Source organism: Caloenas nicobarica, chromosome 1, assembly GCF_036013445.1.
Source record: "Caloenas nicobarica isolate bCalNic1 chromosome 1, bCalNic1.hap1, whole genome shotgun sequence".
Taxonomy (NCBI): domain Eukaryota; kingdom Metazoa; phylum Chordata; class Aves; order Columbiformes; family Columbidae; genus Caloenas; species Caloenas nicobarica.
In genome coordinates this window covers 58,451,600-58,472,374 of record NC_088245.1, presented here as the reverse complement: position 1 = coordinate 58,472,374, position 20,775 = coordinate 58,451,600, and the positions used below count along the sequence as shown (strand labels likewise).

The 20,775-nt window shown below is 46.7% G+C and overlaps 1 protein-coding gene across 1 annotated transcript; it reads left to right on the top strand.

The window, feature by feature from the left end:
• The first annotated feature begins 953 nt into the window (after positions 1-953).
• Positions 954-19,376, top strand: KCNMB4 (potassium calcium-activated channel subfamily M regulatory beta subunit 4). Its single transcript, XM_065626681.1, has 3 exons — positions 954-1,292; positions 11,267-11,394; positions 19,208-19,376. Exons 1-3 carry the CDS (start codon positions 954-956, stop codon positions 19,374-19,376), a joined length of 636 nt encoding a protein of 211 aa, XP_065482753.1.
• Positions 19,377-20,775: the final 1,399 nt, after the last annotated feature.

Genomic DNA, 20,775 nt, shown 5'->3' with positions numbered 1-20,775 from the left:
TTTTCTTGGACTGACTGCTTTTCTACAGACCAGCTTTGAAGAGGGCACTTCCTTGGAGGACCTTTCAAAGGTTGATACCTTCCTCTTGAAAGCAATTCCTGCCTAAAATCATCCTGACCGCTGTCATTTTGCTTACCTGTTGTCTTCAAATAATGATGAATTACTTGGAGGATGGGTCTGTCCCTGCTGTGCAGATGCTGGATTTGGGGCTGGCCAGAGCAGAGCATCCCCTGCATCCCCAAAAAGCCCTGCTGAGGCAGGATAAGGCTCAGCCAACTCCCATTATTTCCCTTCTCAGTCAATAAGGTGAAGAAAGCAGCTGCTTCCTCACCTCTAGATCTTTAATTTCTTTAACTTCAAGTTTTACTCTGCACGTATACATAGAGACCTCAGAAATTTGGGCATGTGGGGTACTGAGCGTGACTTCACACGGCCTCTACAGGACCCTGGGACTTAACCAAGCTGGCAGTGAGAATTAGGAAGCACAAACTATTTTCAGGTCCTAGTACAAGTTGTGATTTTATTCTGGATTTATGTGCAGGGTCGCTACCCCATCCTGTGTGGGAGATCTTGGATCAGAAGGGGGCAGGCAGGTGGGAGGACTGCAACACGCCCTTGAGGAGCATTGCTGTCCCCCCACTCGCCTGCCCCCCTCTAGACATTGCACCTTGCACAGCACCCGATATTAATCCAGACTAACCCTCCCCACAGCAAATCTCCCCGGCCAGATAATCCCGTTGCAATCTGGCCCTTCCACCCCCGGAGGGCCTCGAATTAGGTCAGCCGGGTTTATATTGGTATTTTATTTATTTATCTATTTATTTTTTTTTTCCTGGTTACACGCACACCCACCCGCCCGTGGGGCGGAGGCGGGCAGGGAGGCGGGGAGCAGCGGGGGAGCTTTACCCGATGGCAGCGGCTGCCCGGCGGCCGATGTCAGCGGCAACGGGGCGATGGCGCGGAGCCGGGCGATTTACGAATACACGGAGGCGGAGGACAAGAGCATGCGGCTGGGTTTCCTCCTCATCGCCGCCGGCTTGCTTTCCCTGCTGGGTTTGGGTTGTTGTTGGCTGCGCCCGGCGCTGCAGGAGCGGGGAGGCGGCGGTTCCGCCAACTGCACGGTGCTGGCGGTGCGGCAGCTCGGAGAGCGCTTCTCCTGCACCTTCTCCTGCGGGGCCGCCTGCCGCGGGACCGCCCGCTACCCCTGCCTGCAGGTCCTGGTCCGCACCTCCCGCTCCTCCGCCCCTGCGCTGCTCCATGAGGACGAGCGGCAGCTCCGCACCAACCCCAAGGTGAGACCCGCGCAGCACCGCGCTCCCGAAATGCGGGTAGGGGGACGGTGGTGGTGCTGGGATATCCCGTAGGGGCAAATCCTGCCCCGTCGCCGCGGTGCTGGGTGCCCTTTCACCTTCGGTTAGGGTCCGGGTCCCCTGCCACCGCCTTCCTCGGGGTGCAGGTTTTTCTCTGATGGGGGGAATGGATGAAGTCGCGGAGCATCCTTTTGAAATGCCCCTGTGCTGTTACTCGGCAAAAAGTATATATATATAGTGTGTGTGTATATATATATATATGTATAAATACATAGTATGTGTATATATAGTGTGTGTATACATAGCTGCCCAGGAAACTGGAGACATTCAAAACCCGCCTGGACGCTTTCCTGTGTAACCTCATCTGGGCGCTCCTGGTCCGGCGGGGGGATTGGACTGGATGATCTTTTGAGGTCCCTTCCAATCCCTAACATTCTGTGATTCTGTGAAACACACACACACTATATAGTATAGTACTACACTATGTAGTATAGTATAACACTATGCTATATATAGTGTAACAATATTATATATACACACCCACATGCTATATATATATATATATGTATGTATTTCCGTACAGCCCCAGGTCATCCCCGCCGCGGGAGCGGGGCCGCCCCGGGCCGGCAGCGCGGCGGGAGCGGCGGGCGCGGCTCCGCTGCCGGTCCCCGGGGCAGCCCCGGGCCGCCGGGGAGAAGCCGCGGAGAAAGTCCTGTTGCTGTTGTGCTGTGTGTCCCCGAGGGTGAGGGGCTTCCCAGAGCAGCTCCCCAAAGCGCAAGGAGAAATTTTAACAGAGCCGCAGGTGACGGGGCGCTGGGGAGAGGTCTGCACTGAAACTGAAGTTCCCCCGGTGCTGTTTTGATTCTCAAACTTCTCCATCGCCCGCATGAAAACGAACCGAACGGAGGCATCTTTAAAGTTGCATCTTCTAGCAAACTAGAATAGTCTGAAGGCAGTGCGTGACTTGCGGTTTTTTTCTTTCTTTAAGAGCAGTTACTCTCCTTTTTCTTTTCATGCTGAGTAAAGATCAGGTTGCCAAGTGTGCTGCCTGAGTGGAGGAGATTTTGTTAAGTAGTTTCCAGAAAACACAAAATGTGGTAGAATATCCCCCCCACACACACACCTTCCACCTGAAAGAACCCAAAATTAGGAATGTACTGGGGGAGCAAATTTCAGCTCTTCGACCAAGATGTGTATGTAGCACAGTGCCAAGGGTTGCGCCATGCATGATGCAGGGGTCTGCATGCAGGGGCTGGGAAGTGGGCTTGTGTGTCCAGTTGGGGATGTGCAGCCTTGCATCTCCGCAGTCATAGTTACACCTGTGTGGCTCTGCCGCTTGGAAGATGGATGAAGTTGCAAGCTTTGGGTTTGGTGGTTGGTTTTTTTCCCCTTGGCAGCTTGTGGGCTTTGCTGGGGCAAAAATCAGCAGAGCGAGAAGCAGAATGATAAATCTGACAGGATTTGGATTAAATTGTTGGCACCATTCAGAAGCAATGAGTGATGAAGCTGCAGAGCTGGATGGTGCCTGCTACACCTTTCCCTAGGGGTGCTGCTGCCAGGCTACCTGTGGAGATGGCTGTGGTTACGGAGAGGTCCACCACGAGCACCCAGCTGTCCAAGCACCAGGACTTCCCCAACCCTCTCTCCATCTTCAGGTGGGCTGGGGGTAGTTGGTGAAATGCCCTTTTGATACGGGGTGAAGATGTTGTGTTGCTGCAGGGAGTGCAGTGTGGCTGCCCCTGAGCATGGACCGATGGCCCCGTTGTGGCCATCTCCAGCAGGGACGAGAGGTGGGAGGAGGGAGGTGGGCGGTGAGCCGTGCCACCAGCACGCCTGGGCTCTGCAACTCCTGCAGCACCCTCAGTTTCAGCAGAGGCTTTCAAACTGGACTGCGAATGTAACGTCTCTCTGAGTAGTCCGAGTGTTTTGTTTTGTTTTTACTTCTTGATTTCATCTTCTCCTGCCTTTCTGGAAGTCCAGTGGGAAGAGGAGAATTGCCCCTGCCCAGGGGCTAGATTACAATTTCCGCAGGAAGGCACCCAGAGCTTCAGAAGCAATGCCTGTAAATGTCACTCAGAAGCCTATTTGTATTTAACAATTAATAAAGAAACACAGGGCTGTGTGTTGGCAGCGTGTTAGATTTGCATGCTCTTACAAATATAATCCATTTTCCCTAGCTTGCACCTTGCATCTCTAGGCGCGGACTGTTTACTCTGGCATATTGATTGCTGAGCATTGAATCTGATTTACCAGATGAGACCAAGAAGAAAGGATGTATTTTTTTGATGTAACCGCATTCTCTGGTAGTAATTGAATTTAACCAAGTGGAAAACAACATAGAAATAAAAAATGCGCTCCAATTGTTTTCCTTACCTTAAGGAGCTTATGTAAAACCAATACAAAATAAGAAGAAAAGTTGTTTAGCTCTCATTAGGAAAACATATCCTTTTAAAGGAATGATGTGTAGCTGTCACTTTGGTTTTCCCTTTTTTTCCATGTTTAATGTCTGTGTAGCTAAGCAGTTAAATTCTTTTAATTTTTGCCCCAAAGTATCACCGTCTTTGAAAGCTTTCAGGATTTTATGCTGAAATAGATTAGTTGTACCAACAGACTAGCAATCTGCTGGATTTAATGCTTGGGATCCAGTATGTATTTATGAATGAACACCTCAGGAGCCATTTAACCCTTCCCATTTCCATCACCTTCCCGCAACACGCTAACTTGTGTTCATGCAATTAGACATAGAGCACGCTAATCAGTTCCAAATAACAAGAAGGAAAAAAAATCACCAATTTTGTTATGATCAGTCTTTAAATTTTACATTCTGTTTAGTTGCTTCTCTTTGTGGGGTAGCAATTCTTCCTGGTAAAACAACAGTGCAGAAAAGTCATAGTTTGGGCTCCTTAAAATGTGCAATACCGAATCAGTTGGCAGCTTCACTCCACCTCAAAAATTCCCAGTGTATTGGACTAAAAATATTCTACTTTCTGTAGTGGAGTGGACTGGTGTATAAACGCAGCAGCAGCTACAAATCTGTCTGTTCTAGAGAGGTCTAGCTGCAGGAAAAATAATTTTTTAAAATTTTTCTCTCTCTTGCTTCGTAAGATAATCACATCATTGTACAGCCCAGGATTCATTGTAGCTCTTAAAAAGATTATATAGCTGGGTCAGAGTTAATCCAGAAACATATATATAAAGCACCAGGCATGATTACGTTTGTGTTCAGACCAAGTGATTTGTGGATTTTTTTTTTTTTTTTTTAATAAATTTAATTGTTGTCTCAGAGGAAGAAATTTCAGCCGAGGGACGGGAGCCTTTCTTCAGCTGTCTTGATAGCAATGATAATCTCTGAGATAAAGCCTAAGGGGGATTAATTCCAAAGTCAATTTGTCACTATCGCTCTGGCCGTCGAGCGAGTCTGCACCACATATGGCCAGCACAGGGGCCAGGCTATAGGTTTTATTTGGTAAAATAACGGCGGTGGGGTTTGTCAGATGCTAAAAATATCTGCTTTCCAGCTTTTTAGACTTTTCTATGTTTAAAGTTAAGTGTAGGGCAGGAAGAACTCGTCCACTGTTTTGATAAAGAGACTTTTGTTGGAGTGACTGGTGAGCCTGACATCAGCAGCTGCACAGCAGGAGCCGGTTGTCCCCGTCCCTGTCCCCGGACAGGGGTGCGCAGCAGAGGCAGCCGCTGCTCCTTGTCTGCGCTCCGCGTCTGCGTGTGCTCCTGTCACACTTCTTTCTGTCACCACTCAGCCTGATGGGGTTGTACACAGTTATCTCCTCTGTGTACTTTTAAATAGGATTGGTTCTGGATTCTCGTATATATGACCCATGACAGAGGATGTTTAATACCAAAATGTGTCCAGTGCTCCAACGATTTTGGAACAGTCTGGGTGCATCTGGTGAAGCGTCAGTTCTGTGTTTGCACTGGTGCCTGTGATGGGCAAACTCTGCAGATGCTGTCTAGTGATTCCTCTGGAAGCAGCCCCAGGTGCTGCAGATAAACCCCACCGCCCTCCCGTCTCGCCTGGGGCACCCCTCGCTGCCTCCAGCCTCTGTGAGGGGTCGTGGGTTTAGTCACTTCTGGTGGGTTTCTCTGTGCTGAGGGAAGCAGGTGAAAAGCAGACACGAGGCTCAGCTCCAGCTCCATTGGCGCAGTCAGCTGGGAGGGAAGCATTTTTTTGTACTAACGGAGCAAGTCCCTCTGCTCATCTCCTGCCACAGCAGGATGGTTGTGGCAGCGCTTCCTGCCTTCCAGGCCATGAAGATAACTCCGTAATGCACAGAGCTGCTCGCAGGCAAAGTTAGGAAAAGCTCATACATTGCCTGGTGTGGTAGGCTGGCCCTGTCTGGACACCAGGTGCCCACCAAAACCACTCTATCTCTCCCCTCCTCAGCTGGACAGGGGAGAGAAAATATAACGAAAGGCTCATGGGTCAAGATAAGGACGGGGAGAGATCACTCACCAATTACTGTCATGGGCAAACCAGACTTGATTCAGGGAAATTAATTCAATCATTAACAATTAATTCAATTTAAATTAATCAGAGAAGGGTAATGAGAAATAAACCCAAATCTTAAAACACCCAGGCTCAACTTCCCTCCTGATTTTTCTACCTCCTCCCCCCGAGTGGCACATGGGGACGGGGAATGAGGGTTGCGGTCCGTTCATCACACGTTGTCTCTGCTGCTCCTTCCTCCTCACACTCCTCCCCTGCTCCAGCGTGGGGTCCCTCCCACAGGAGACCTCCTCCATGAGCTTCTCCAGTGTGGGTCCTTCCCACGGGCTGCAGTTCTTCAGGAGCTGCTCCAGTGTGGGTCCCTTCCCCGGGGCGCAGTCCTTCAGGAACAGTCTGCTCCAGCCTGGGTCCCCCATGGGGTCACGAGTCCTGCCAGCAAACCTGTTCCAGCCTGGGCTCCTCTCTCCATGGGGCCACAGGCCCTGCCAGGAGCCTGCTCCAGTGTGGGCTTCCCACGGGGTCACAGCCTCCTTCAGGCATCCACCTGCTCTGGCGTGGGGTCCTCCCCAGGCTGCAGGTGGATCTCTGCTCCACCATGGACCTCCATGGGCTGCAGGGGACAGCCGGCCTCACCATGGCCTACAGGGGAATCTCTGCTCTGGCACCTGGAGCAGCTTCTCCCCTCCTTCTTCTATGACCTTGGTGTCTGCAGAGTTGTTCTCTCACATATTGTCAAACTTCTCTCCAGTTGCTGTGCCACGGCAGTTTTTCCCCCTTCTTAAGTATGTTATCGCACAGGCACCTCTACCGTTGCTGGTAGGCTCAGCTTTGGCCAGTGGCAGATCCATCTTGGAGCCGGCTGGCATTGGCCCTATTGAGCATAGCAGAAACTTCTAGCAGCTTCTCACAGAAGCCACCCATGTAGCCCCTTTGCTACCAAAATCTTGCCATGCAAACCCAGTACACTTGGCGATGAGGAGTCAGAAAATCTTGGCTTCAGTGGTGCATTGTACTTTTGCAGTGATACTTACCTAGAGCATCCTTTCCACTCCTTTGTTTCATCACAAGCTTCCCAACCTGCACAGCACACAATGTGGGCGTTCTCTATCACACCAAGCAAATGGTACGTGCTGTGTACCATAGTTCACCAGCAACCAGCAGGTCAGTCCTCAACAAGTCACTTGGGGACTGAGGCTGGAGACTTGCTTCTTAGTGCTATTGGCTTGTCTTCTCATGGGCTGACTTGTTTCTCCTTCGGGTCCTTACATCTATTTGCATTTGGGATTTCTTGGTCTCATCTTGTAGGCAGTGTCTTCCAGGCTTGAGACAGTTTCCCTCAAAGCCTACTAAGTCTGGCTTTTTTTCCTAAAAAATGTGACCAATTTAGGCAAGAATTAATCTTTGAAAAGCATGAAATGCAACCTAGGAGCTAAACTATGGTCCAGAGTTCATGCCTCTGTCCCTTCGCCAAGACTATCTGCTCTGATTAAGTGTTCAGAAGGAACCAGGAATCTTCGCAGGCATCTGCAGATGAGAGCACCCAGCAGCACACACACATAGAGATCTTACAAAACCTTAGTGTTAAGGTATATTAGCTGCTCGCTGACATTTTTACTGAATTGAATCCTGAGTCATCTATCCAAACACTGGCTTTGAGTGAAGGGGCAATATTATTAGCCTGATACTGATTTTGAACAGCGTAATTGAGACTGTATTTGAATTACATCATAATTTTATTGTTGCTATGACATGGCGTAGGAGGTGCGATTATGGCACCGTGTACCAATAGATCCGCTGAAAAGGCCTCTGCTCCATTAGAATTATGCTGAATGTCTAATCTTAAGTGCTGTTCCCCAACTTCACTGTAACTTGTTTAAGAAAAAAAAGTCAAAGAAATATATAGATTGGGACACTTCCACTGAAAATGGATGTTGCTGCATGAGCTACAGTTGAGCACAAGGCGTCCTAACTTGCTTTCAACTGCTTGGCATTCGTTTGTTTTGATGATAGAATTTCATACTCTGTCTTGTGGAGGAGGACTGTGGAATTAACCTTTCAGAAATTGCCTGTTGCCAAAGTCGGAGCTCGTTTCAGGTTCATCCAGCAACTCACATCAGCGGAAGTTGCCAGGTTATGGTTTCCTTTTATCTGCCTGCTGACTGTGCTTTGGAGGGTGATACAGCTGATCAAGCAGAGTCCCCAAGAAGTGTGCTTGGGAGGCTGAGGAAAGAGAGATCCACCACCTACGTGGATCAGAAAGGGCTCAAATGAACTTCAGGTTAGTATGAATTGTGCCGACATCCTGGGGAGGCAAACAAGCTCCAGAGTTTGCGCAGCAGGTGATAAGTCCATGTTGGAGTTGGACCCTGGGTGTTCACCATGGCTCAAGGCCTTCATCAGGTTGAGGAGATGATCCAAGGTGACCTCTGGGATTCATATGATGACCATTTTGCCTTGGGCAGAGACCACTCCTCTTTTCAAGATTGCTAATCCTTGACAGGCTCAAACAATGAGGTCCCATCAGTTTATGGCAAGCCCCTGAGTGTCTCCTTAGCATTTTCCACATGAAGATAAAGAGATGGAAATGAATCCAGCATGTTTTCTGTCGACTGTTATTGGGATTGCTTGTGCAAAGAGTGGTTTGACGTGAGTTACGGGGAGCATATTCACCATTGTCCCCAACTTCCAGGTGTCCCTGCTGTCCCTTGCAGTATTCCCACACACTGTCTTACCTTGGCATGGGAAAAGACGAACATGTTAATCGGGGAAGCTGTTTGTGACTCCCTTTACATCTTCTAAACCAAGCAAAATCCCTTCCCTGAAAGACTCAATTTGTAATAGCTTCATATTGAGATAAAAACCTGGGGACCGATGTCAAAAATTGTGAAGTCCTCTGTGATGAAGCTGTCCTTGGAGAGTGTTACAGCTTGCTACTTGTCCATTCAGATGGACATTTCTTGGAAAACAGATCTCTGCAGCTGTTTCTAAGCCTGAAACTCAGGATGGGGATAAACAATGTTTCACCAGGTTCTGAACTTTGTGAAGGATTCACATAATATTTGGGGGAGGTAGGTCTCTGAAGGATCCAGAGAAAGTCTGGCCAGCAGAGGAGTGGTGGGGTGGTCATGCTTTTGTAGCAGAGGACAGGATTAGGCTCATCCTTGATGAAGAAACATTTCAGAGGAGAGAGGGAAGCTGCATGATGGAGTTGGTACCACAGGAAAAGGAGTTTTTGATATCAATGAGGAAATTTAGGCTGAAAAATGTATATTGATACCTAGTTGTTCTGTCTAGTTCTGCATTTTATGTGCTGGTTGGTTTGGGGAACTCTCAGTAAAGTCTGTTTACTTCTGCTCTCTTGTATCACTATATTGCAAGAGCATATCTAAAACCTGGGGGCTTGGGGAAGAGCAAGGTGTAGGTTACAGTCAGATGTAGGTGGTGAGTGTACAACCGGTGGGATATGGTACTGTTCCCACAGCAGGATCTGAAAGGCTTCATGAAGAAGAACAGCAGAGTGAAGAAGGCTGGGAGTGCTGGACCCTGAGCCGAGCAGGGAGCACCAGGAGGGGAGGAGGTGGGGTGGTGTGGCATGTTGGTGACTGTCAAGGGGACAGAGCAGAGCCAGCATTGCCCTCGGGTGTCTTTATGCCAAATCTGCTGACTCCGTCTAGCTGCTGCTCAGATGTGAGGAAAGAGGAGTGTGGTTGATGCTTCCAAAGTACGCAATTAAACCAAAACCATTGCCGGCCAAGGAATACTATCTAAGAAGGAAATAACTTGTGATAAATCCTGTGTCCTGGTTTCTGAGGTAGAGTGGTGTTGCTGCTCATTTCTGTCGTTTGTCATCAGCAGTGCGAGAATCCTTGTTTAGGTCATCTGAACAGGGATCTAAAGGGAGCTCTGTGCTGTAGCAACACTGGGTGTGGGCACATGTGGAAACAGGTGCCCTTGCATGTGAAAAAGACAAATTTCAACTTGGAAGCAACAAACAAGACCTTGCAGATCCGTCCAGTCTGAAGCATGGACACTACTTGCAGCATTTGTAAGTGTTGACAGAAGTGGTCATGTTTTACATGACGAGCCAATAAAATCTGGAGATTTATCCCATCTCCCCAGGACAGCAAAGATTGAAGCTGTCGTGTGGTTGAGATGGACATCTAGGTCTGTACAGCTCGGATATAGCGTGCAGCTGGGGGTATGGTAGGCCCCTGTGAAACCTCACCAGATGAAGAGGAAGAAGCAAGCACTCACTAGGCATAGTGGGTCACGGTGGTCTTTATTTTCAGATTAGAGGGGGCGTTTCTCTGCTTGTTCTTATTGCCTTCCAGATACTATGAAGAAACTCATGTTGTGATAATTTGTGGGGATTCTTGCTCCCTCATCCTACCTAAGTAGCAGACTTTTTAGCTACCTTCCCAGTCCTGTTTTTCTGCTTGCAGCTCCCAGTTTTAAAGGAATTAAATATCTGTGTGTGCACCTTGAGCCTTTCTGTTCATGCATCCTCCAGGGCCAAAAGCCTTTATGTTATCTGAGGAGAAGTGAAGCTGTGTTTCTCAGTTAGGTTCGACGTCTCCTGTAATGACCTCCCATATGGATGCCTAGTAACAATAGGAGGGATTTTGCTTGGACACTGAGATCTTGATGCTGCCAACATTTTATTCAGTAGACTATTATTTTTTTTTTCCTTGTTTAACTCACTGTGGCCAGGAGGGAAGTGTGATGTGTCGAATATGAGACTTGGAAACAAGATATGTGGGCTGTGTGCGACCCAGGGCTGAGACTCTGAAAGCCCAGACCCAAGTGCACTGAGGTGGGGGAGGAACAGGCTTTGATCTCTTTGGGCTTTGAAGCAGATGTCTGAGGGTGAGATCTGCAGATAGCTCAGCTGCACACTCAGCTCTTGTTGACTTCTATATGGTAGAAGCAGATGCTGAACCTTTCTGCTGAATTGGGGCTTTGAACTTTTTGTGTTTGTTCCCCTGTATTGTAACAGTGAAAGAACACTTGTCTTCTGCCAGCAGGTATCAGCCAGATATCAGATACCCATCATCTCCGGGAAAGCTTGCTGCAATATTTTGGTTATTTATTAGCATGGCACTAAACAAAACTTGTGCTTCACTGAAAAGATGTCGTAATTCAAATCCAATCCATGCAGTTGGCTAGGAATACGTCAAAATGAAACAATCACTTTTACATTTATCGTGCAAAACCCCAAGGTATTATATGGCAGTTTGGTTTGATAAGTGAACAAAACATGATAAAGCCTTTATTTCATTTCTGAATTCTGGCAGATTCTTTTCCAGTACCTGCAGGGAGTAACTAGCAATTGAAGTAAAGTTTAGCTAACTTTTCTTTTTTTGTTTCTTTGGAGTTTGTACTTACTTTTCTTTCCCTTTTCAGTCACACGGTATTATGAGGGAAATGCAAAGAGAGTGATGCCTTGTGTCCTGGAGCACAGAAGTAACTGTTTTTCACCCTGTGTTTGCAGTGTTCATACATCCCTCCCTGCGCAAGAGATGATCAGGAGAACTCTGAGAACGTCACGTACAAGCAGAAATACTGGAAAGAGAAAGTGGGTTCTCAATCATTTACATGCTATTTTAATGAGCACTTGAGGTAAGTAATCTACATTTGCATAGGCAGAAGTGTTTATGCATCGGTTTAGCAGCTGTACATTGGTTCTGCTTGAAAATACATATAAATGCATGCGTATGTATATACACACAGTCCCACATACTGATGTGGTTTAGCACACAGAGTTCAGTGTAGAACTTTGCAAGAGAACTTGACTGATGAAAAGCTACATAGAAAGTAGAAAACTGGTTTTACCACTTGAAGTAAAAATATAAAACTCTGAGGAAATTTTCCCTTAAAACATATAATTTTATGAAACAAAAAAAAAAAGAAAAAAAAGGCATCTTGGCTTTTAAAACTCAGATGATAAATTTCTGGATGTTAATGTTTCTTGCCTCCATGGAAGAGAAATACTACTGTCTTCATGAGGGGCTGGAAGAAAAGGCAGACCAATAAATAGTGCAAACCTGTTCAGGAATTGTGTTCATGGAGGCTTAATGAATCAGACGTGTAACAAATGTTCTCAGATCTGCCAGTTTTCACACATGCTTGCAGAATGGGAAGTTGTAACTTAAAGCATCTCCTTTCCTGTTTCAATTCTTACTTTTACTACCGACCTTGATGTGACTTACATCTATATGAGGGTGATGTGTGGTTTCCTTCCTTCAGTAAAGAGGAAGAGGAAGGAGTCCTTCTGCCCGTCTCTTTCTGATGATGATGTGCTGGGAAACAAAAGGTGATGTGGTGGCAGCAACTTACTGTTACTGCAGTGTGCAGGCACCCTGGGAGGATTTTGGGCAAACAGCAGTCATTGGAATGGTAGGTCCATGTATACGGGGAGGCAGAAAGAAAATAGAGCTGGGTGAGCTGGTTCTCCCATCACATCTATAGGTAAAGCAAAGGCAAAATTCTCTCAAAGGATGCATGCTGCCTAGACTCTGCCATTCACATAGGTTATCACTGAGGAATTGTGCAGCACTCAGGCAAGGTTTTTTTCCTTATAGTTGCTGCATCCTATACTGTTAGACATTCTTGCCAAACGCAATGACTGCCTTGAAACACTGCCTTTTGCTGATCATACAACAATTTATATACAGCAGAAGACAGGCTTGCTGCCAGAGATACTGGAAGATAGTCTCAGCCGAAATGTGTACGCCATCTATTTTCTTCTGGAGATAGGAATGTGCTTTGAAAGATAAGTTTTGCTGACTTGGAATGTGCTTCCCTAGGTATACTTTTGGAGCTATGATGACTAAACAGCTTGTGAAGCGGTAAAAAAACCATCCAAACTGAGGGAAAAATCTGTTCACTTCAAAATAGAAGTGTGCGTATTTTGTCAGTATTCTTTTAACTGTGTGGCTGAGCTATCTCTTCCGTGTCAGTCTGTGTAAAGCATAGAATAGACTGGTAGGTTCCTTAGAGAGAGTAGTATTTGCAATATTAATACTCTCTCTTTTGAAACAGCAGAATAAAACTCTAGGTAAATATCTAGGCAACGAATGAACATCATCTCCTCTTCATCAAGCTTAATTTAGTGTAAATCTCAGAATTGTTGCTGCATGCAGAACACACTGTTAGGTAACATCTCCCTTCAGTTTGGTGGGGCACCTTTCAGCAGGCTGGTTTGAAAAGAAGAAGAAAGTGATGCCATTTGTACAAAAGGGCTGAAAAGCAGACTTGGCAATTTCAGGCATTCTCTGTTAATATAAAAAGAGAGGCCCAGCACAAGTAGCTGTCTGGCATTTATCTTAGGGAACCAAAGCGCAGCTTAGCTTGGAGCTTGGAGCTTTACTGAAAATCAAGATTTTTCTTTACTGTGGTTGGCACTTAACCTGTAGTGTCCCACTCCTCTCTGGCTGCCATCGGGCCAAGTGGTGCAAGCTGCATGGGAAAGTTGCTTTTCCACACCTCTGGAGAAGGTGTCTGTCTGTTGGTGTGATGATAACTCGGGCCTGTAGGGAGCCCTGCCCAGCAGAAACCACCTCAAAGTGTTTCAGCGCCCAAAATAAATAACAAATTCAGATCAAGTCCTCAGGCTGTTGCCAAAGTTTTGAGGAGGTGCTGAGCTCCAGTGCTTCAGCATTGGTGGATCTCACACCGAGTGTTCTAAGGGGTCTGTAGTCATGACCACATGCAACTAAGGGTCACATCTGCATGTCCTAAAGTGGGAAGCCCGTGAGAAGAGGCAGGATGGGGCAGACTCTGTGACTTTATTTCTTCAAGTTACAGGTCTCATTAACATCAACAACAAGAACAAGATCAAGAAGAGAGAAACCGAGTTCTCCATCAGCCCAGACCCCCCAGTTTCATGCCATGCAGAAATGGGTAGAGCAACATATGTCAAGTTGTTTCTTATTAGTGGCTCATTTATATGGCACTATTGGTTTTTAGCTCTCAGTTCACCCATTCCAGCAAGAACACTCTGTGGTTTCTTTGCCACAGAGTAGCAAATGAACCAGCCATGCTTCATGCTCCTCTGTGTTTGCTGCAGGATACTGTAGGTGAATTCACCTGATAGTTGAAGAGTAAACACTGTCCAGTGATTGGTGACCACCTGTATGGTGTTGGGGTACCCTGCAGGCCATTTATCTGGGAATAATTATCTGCAGAAGCCAACGGTGCTCAGGAAGTAGTGCTGCACAAAAGGTGAAACAGAAGTCTTGGCTTGTTTTGGTACTTCACAAAGTTTTCTAAATTAATTCCCTCCAGTCAGAAGATGTTGTTGCTATTACCTATCCTTTCTTTTACTGTATCGCCTGTGGAGCAGTGCTTGGGCCTGGGAGGGAAAGGGCATTGCTGTTAGTAAGACATGGTACTGCCCCTGCCTGCAGCCATCCAGCTGAGGATCTCTGTGTCTTGCAACAACAGGGGAAAAAGTTCTGAGGAGTGCTTGTCATAGTGAAGGGATGTGAATAATTGTGGTCAAAATAAGCGTATGCGGACTGTAAACATCTTTAAATCCCGATTTGCCTATCCCATCTCTCCACCTCTGCCAGCTTTCACTGTGGCGAACAAACTATACTATGTGGTGCGCAAGTGATGACTGGAATGTTTACATGCCTGTAACTTTCTGGTCCTCCATGACTTTTTGGTAACCCCTGCACTGCAGTTCTTCCCGTGATGTTCAGTAGTTGCTCCGAAGGCTCTGATGGAGGCCTGTTGTATCAAGGGTCTGTTATGAACTTGCTTGGCAGCACCTAAAATGGATGTGTTGCATAATTCAGCAACTAATCCAGTTACCCCTGGTCAGAGCCCCACGAGGCTCCAGCCCTGAGCTCAAAGTTCTGCTAAAAATAAGTACTGGTCTCACCTTTTAGCAATGAAAACAAGATTCCTCCCTCCTTGTCTGCTCAGTGAAAGGGAAAGGTGTGTTTTCAGAGTTAAGGTAGAGACTTCTTTAGGGCTTTTAAAAAAATTTTGTTGATTCTTCTTTCACCCAGTAGTGGTGCTGCACAGTGGCCATCACCGTTTGCAGCAGAACCATGTCTCAGTGCCTGAGCAGGGCCTGAAAACATTCAGGGATTTTCCCCCCTTTTGTCTCACTAGGTCTTTCTCTTGCCCCTGACACTGTATTATGTACTGATAACTGGTGTTAGGAGTTTGGGTGCATCCGCTGGAGAGGATTTGCCTTTACTGGAGAGCTCAATGGCAGCGTCACTAGAAACAAGAGACAGTCCATTACCAAGCTTAGGGGGAATATGTGCAACCCCTCCCATCAACATCTTTGAACTGAAGTATTATGTGGAAGTCACAGAACAAAAATGGGTTTATTAAACGCACTACACTTTCAGGAACAAGGTAATGTCTTTAATTGTATCTGCTGATTTTCACAGAGAAAAGAAACACATTTCCAGGCATGACATAACTCCTTTGGGTTTGGCATCACTGCCTCAGCACCAAGGGAGTGATTCTGTGGGGGCTTCCAGCAAAGCCCTGTCCTTGTCTGTTGTCAGGAGGTTTCCTCCGGCAGCAGGGACACCTTCCCTTTTTTGTTTCCAAGCCAAACAACAAGTCTTCAGGCTCTGGTAACATGCAAGTCACCTCTACAAAAGTAGCAAGAAAAAGGACCTGCAAATCCAGCTTGCAAGCCACCCACTCTATGCCTCCCTACCCCTCTTTCCAAGGAGGAATTGAAAACCTGGGCACCAGCCCAGTTACCTCACTTGCAGGACATGGCACATGGGGCCACGATGAGCTCCCAAGCCCCTGCAGTCACCTCTGCACATCTCCTGCAGAGCTCCTGGGGCTGCGGCGTTCCTGCTGCGGGGGATATCTGGCTGCCCGGTCCCCCCTCCTCGGGCTGCTCTTGCTGTGGACATGCAAGTCCAGTATAACCCATGTGCCACTGGGGTGTTTTTGCTGGTCAGGGGTGTTTTCCTCTGCCGGGATGGTCGTTCTCAGGTCGCGCTGGCCAGTTTGGCCACGTGGCTCCTTGCCAGCACTGGCCCTGGGCTATGGCAGCGGTGCAGTGGGCTCAGGGTCTCATGCAGCGTGTCGTCAGGCTGCAGCAGGGCTGATTTTCCCTCTTTGCTTTGGAAGTTGTTGTTTACAATCTCACACCAAAAAGCAGAGGTAAAAGGAGTTATCTTGTAAAGGAAAATAATAAACATTTTCTTTTTCAATAACCCTTCTTCAAGTATTTCCCTCTGCTGTAAAAGCTGTGTCTCAGTGGGACCCTCTGCTGCTGTTACACCCTCTGAGATGTTTTCCAGAGCACTTTCCGTAACTGCTGTCAGCTCTGGTGATGGATCTGCAGGGAAGGGCTCCTCAACTGGGCACCACCAAGCCCACGTTTCCATCTTCCACTTCCTCCTCCCACAGCCCCACCACTTTCCAATGCTCTCCCCTACATCCTGCAACTTCTCCATGTGGGCCAGCAGATGCAGGAAAGAGGAGGTGGTCCTGACACGACAGGGCAAGAATCATACGAATGCAAAGAAATGGCATTATACACTGCCAAAGTTGACCTTGATAAGATTCCATGGGCTGTTATAGGCAGATAACCAGGACATTGCCATCCAGGAGCATGTGGTCTATCTGCCGGCAGCGCTGTCTGCCTTTATTAGCTATTCTCATTCACTCATGGGGTCCAGCAGTGCTTATCTGCACTGGAAAGTTAATTTGGGATAAGACAAAGAGCAGCTGAAAGCACAGTAGTTCTTCCAGAATAACCACACAGATCAAACCACGTAGGAGCAGGGCTGAGATTTGTCCCACCGCTTTTTGGCACCAACAGTCAGTACTGAGAAGCTACATCCCCGAGGGTCCCTGAGCTCTCCTGTGTGCTGGGTCACCCTCCAGGAGTGCTTTTCCCTCCTCTTGGCTAAAGAAGGGCATTTAATATCTTAAATGTGGTGCCAATAGTCATTTAATGATGTATTTTTGAGGATACCCAGTCATGACATGACACATTGTCTGAAGAGATGCTGTGAGCAGTTGACAGTGAATTGCCATGGAGGAATTGCACAAGGACTCTTGCTGTAGCTAAGAATAGCAATAATGTACATCTGAACCCAAATCTCATCCTGAGGCTTCATTAAAGGCCAAAATGGAAACTCTTTAAAATTACTAAATTGCAAGAGTTACAGTCACACCTATAATGAGTGTTTGGCATCTATTGCTGCTACCTTTGGTACAGATGTTTTCAAAAATATCTAAGATTCAGTCAAAAGGATATCTTGCTCTCCCCAGTCACACTTTCTTGTCTTTAACTGAATCCAATTTTCTAGTTTGTTTGCTTGACCCTTATTTTTGAACTCTCTAATTTGTATCCACTTAAAAGAATACTTAAAATTAAATATCACTTGTAAGGTGAGAGCTGTGAGGACTGAATGCTGCCTACTTATGGCCTCTTTGCCAATTAGCACTCTGTTATTCAGAGATGATGATACAGTAAATCTGAGGGAAGCAGTATTATACCTCCTGTGAAAGGATTTTTCTGTTTGAGTGCTGTCATTTATATGGCATGGGCTGGTGAGTTTGTGCCCATAAAATTAGTATTATTTTATTCAATTTATGGTCTCCACATGTGCCTGATTATGTGTCTGGAGGATTTCGACTAAGCAGACTTCGTGTATTCCACTATTGAATACACCCGGGTTTCTTTTGACCATTTTTTGTGTTGCCAAGTTTGAATTTTTATATAGTTGAGCTGCTTATAACCAGAGTCTTATTCTGCTCCTTACTACACAAATAGAGACACAAGGTGCCGGCCTTGGGGACTTGCAGGCTGGCATAGGGAGGAGGAATCTCCACATAGCAATTCTGGGGGAGAGACCCCAAAATGCAAATGCAGGTACAATTAAATCAGGGATCAAGTGTAGCCTTGTGGTCTGGCTCCACCAACATACTAAGGACAGATAATGCCCTGTAGATTTGCAGGCACCTCCATTAATTAACATTTCTGCAAAGGAAACAAGGTTTCTTCTTGTTTCGCCTGCAGGGAATGTTTTCTTAGTGCTGCTTTCTGATCAGGATGAAGCTGTTGGGGAAAAGACAGCACAGTCATTGCGCAGGTATCTGATTCCCAGGTGCCCCTGTGTTAGGACAACTTAATTCCCAGGACCCGGCTGGATGAGCCTGGGCTGCCAGGATTTTAGGCTGTGAGCTGTGTTGCTCCAGGGAGCACTGGGTAGTGTTGATGAAGTAATGCGGGATGGGAGCGTTCAATGTAAGTGAGGACCAAGTGAGGAGTCAAGAGGATATATGTATTTTCCTAATTAGCAAAAGTTCTCTTTCCCTCTGTGGCAGATAGTTTTTCAGCAGACTGCATGTCTCTGGCTGTAGGTGGAAAAGCAGCAGCAAAGTGCAAATGCCGGAAGACTGGTTTAATAACTCTGTTCAACTGCAGGGAGAGCAGAAAGAGCCAGAGCGGAGAAAAACCTGCCAGTAGATTTCCCAGCCAACCTCCCAGACTTAGAAGAGTTAGATTGACACCTGATCTTCCAGACATGTGGCAAAGCTGAATTTCCAAACTTCTTGAGATGCCCCTTCCTCGCTATTCTCCTCCTCCCTCCATTTCCCTTTCGAAATGCATAAATCTGTCACAGATCTGACCGGGACTGCGTATTAGATGTTGTTGGCAGAGGCACAGGGGTTCAGATCTTCAGGGGAGGCTCCCCGAAGCATCCCTGTAGGAGCGTACTCAAGTCCCTTGAGCAGCTGGTGTTTGTCGTACCAAACTGTAGCTTATTGCTGAAGTAGCCTCAGCTGGGAAGGAGCCCAGTTGGGATTGTCTGGCACTCCAGGGCTGGGCAGGAGTCCTCTGAGGGTAGGTTTTGTGCAGACCCTTGTCTGCTGGTGTGGCTGGGCTAGCCTGGGCTAGTAGCAGTGCAGCGCTGAGGACAGGGACTGGCTCTCCATCCAGACCCAAACCACAGGAAGGGTTTTGTCAGGAGCCTCCAGGTAGCCCCATGGATGTGTTGGGGCTCAAAGCTAAAAGGGAAGCTTTAACTGCACTTTAAGCTCATTACACAGTGTCTGATGCCATTTGAGGCAGATATCTATAGCTGCCGTTGGTATCATGTTTTTTCTGGAGTGTTTTTTCAGTCCACAGTGTGATACTGTATCTCTCATGGCTCTTTGTGATGACCATGACTCCTGGAAGACCTAAAGTACCAATGCTTTTTAATTTTTTTTTTATCTGAATGAACTTGTTAGCCTGTAAACACTGCAAGTAGAAGTGATAAATTGGCTAACGAAAGCAGTGAATGAAATGGTCCACTTAATCGTTTTCTACCACTATTGCAAATAAAACACCTTTATTGTTTCCATGGCAGATGCTTTCCACTTACGATGAATTGATGGCGTCGAGTTGGTTTATATTTTCTCTCTCTTCTGTTCCTCCTCTTCACAGACCAGATGACGTGATGCTGAAACGCACCCATGACGAGACTGTCCTCTTGCACTGCTTCCTCTGGCCTGTGGTTACGTTCCTGGTCGGAGTCCTCATTGTGGTCCTGACCATCTGCGCCAAGAGCTTGGCCGTCAGGGCAGAGGCAATAAAAAAGAAGAAGCATTTATAAACAGCAAAGCTGCTGATGGGAAAAAAAAATTTGCAAGAAGGTCTCATGTGGGGCAACTCGACACACTTCAGGTCTGCAGGGCACCCAGCTGCATCTTCTTCCACTGCCTCATCTGAGAATGGAGTTGCTTTTGCCTCAGGATTATTCTTGGGCGACTGCCCCATGAAATGTCAGCTAATCGCTTCTTCTGCTATGACAGTAAATAAGAATATTCTACCAAAAAAATAATCTACACTGCACCAAATATGTTATGCGCTGTTAGTCCTGAACAGCAGCTACCCAGGTCCTAGTGGTACTGAGAGCCAGTTTATAAAACACCCTGGTGTTGTTCATTTCATTTCCGCAAAGTGATCTTTACTACTGTTTCATATTAAATATTTAAAATATTTAATTTATGATAGACTGTATTTCCAAAATAATAAAGTTTGATTGTTTGGGGTTTTTTAAAACTTTTTTTTTCCTTAAAAAAAAAAAAAGCTTTAAGACAAAAATAACACTGTGCTGATTTTGTTCTTTTTTTTTTTCACTGTGTAGAACTTCATTTTAGAATTCTAACTTTAACCTCTGTCTAGATGAAATCTTTCATCATGACCTGTTTATTGTGAAGAAATGTAGAAACCTCTCAGAAATACTTCTTCAAAAAATGAAGCAATTATTGGAAAAGGTGATTAAATACTGGACCTAATTTTATTGCCTTGGTGGTATTCAGTCCCCACAGTTTTTCTTGTCCCTTCTCAGTTACCCTCTTCACCAAAATGCTTCGGGGCTGTAAGGAGCAGGGATTTGGAGTGGTTTTACATGAATATATTTTACCAGCGATTTCCCCAAATAGTGGAGTGCCTGAGTGCTTGCTGAGGGGACCCTGGGAGCTGTGGTGTCACGTAAGTCACCAGGCTCCGGGGATGGCTGGAGAAGGACATCAACTCTTTGCAGAGCTGTGGGCATCTGCTGCTGAACTGCCCCTCCCAGTCACACCAGCTCCATGCTGGGTCCCTCCCAGGGGACACTCCAGCAAAGGCAAGGCAGGCTGGGCACGGCATCTTGCTGGGTTGCCCTTCTCTGCTCGTCCCAGCTCCTCACTGTGTACAATGGGAACACGGCCTTTGTCTCCTTGCTCAGTGCAGAGATTTCTGTATTTCTGGCAGTTTCACCAAGAACGTCCAGTCCATGCTGTAGTCCGACACTGACACAGCATAGCTTTATGGCACCCGTCCTTGCCCCCGCAGGGTTGTGCACCCCTGGGACCAGCTGAATGGCTTTGCAGGGAATGCTGGCACACGGTAATAAAGCATTTTAATCTACCTGAACAACTCTGCAATTCTAACCATACTGTTCATTGTACTAATCTCTGATATTCTTAGCATTATGTTTGAATACCTTGTGTTTTGTTGTGCTTTTG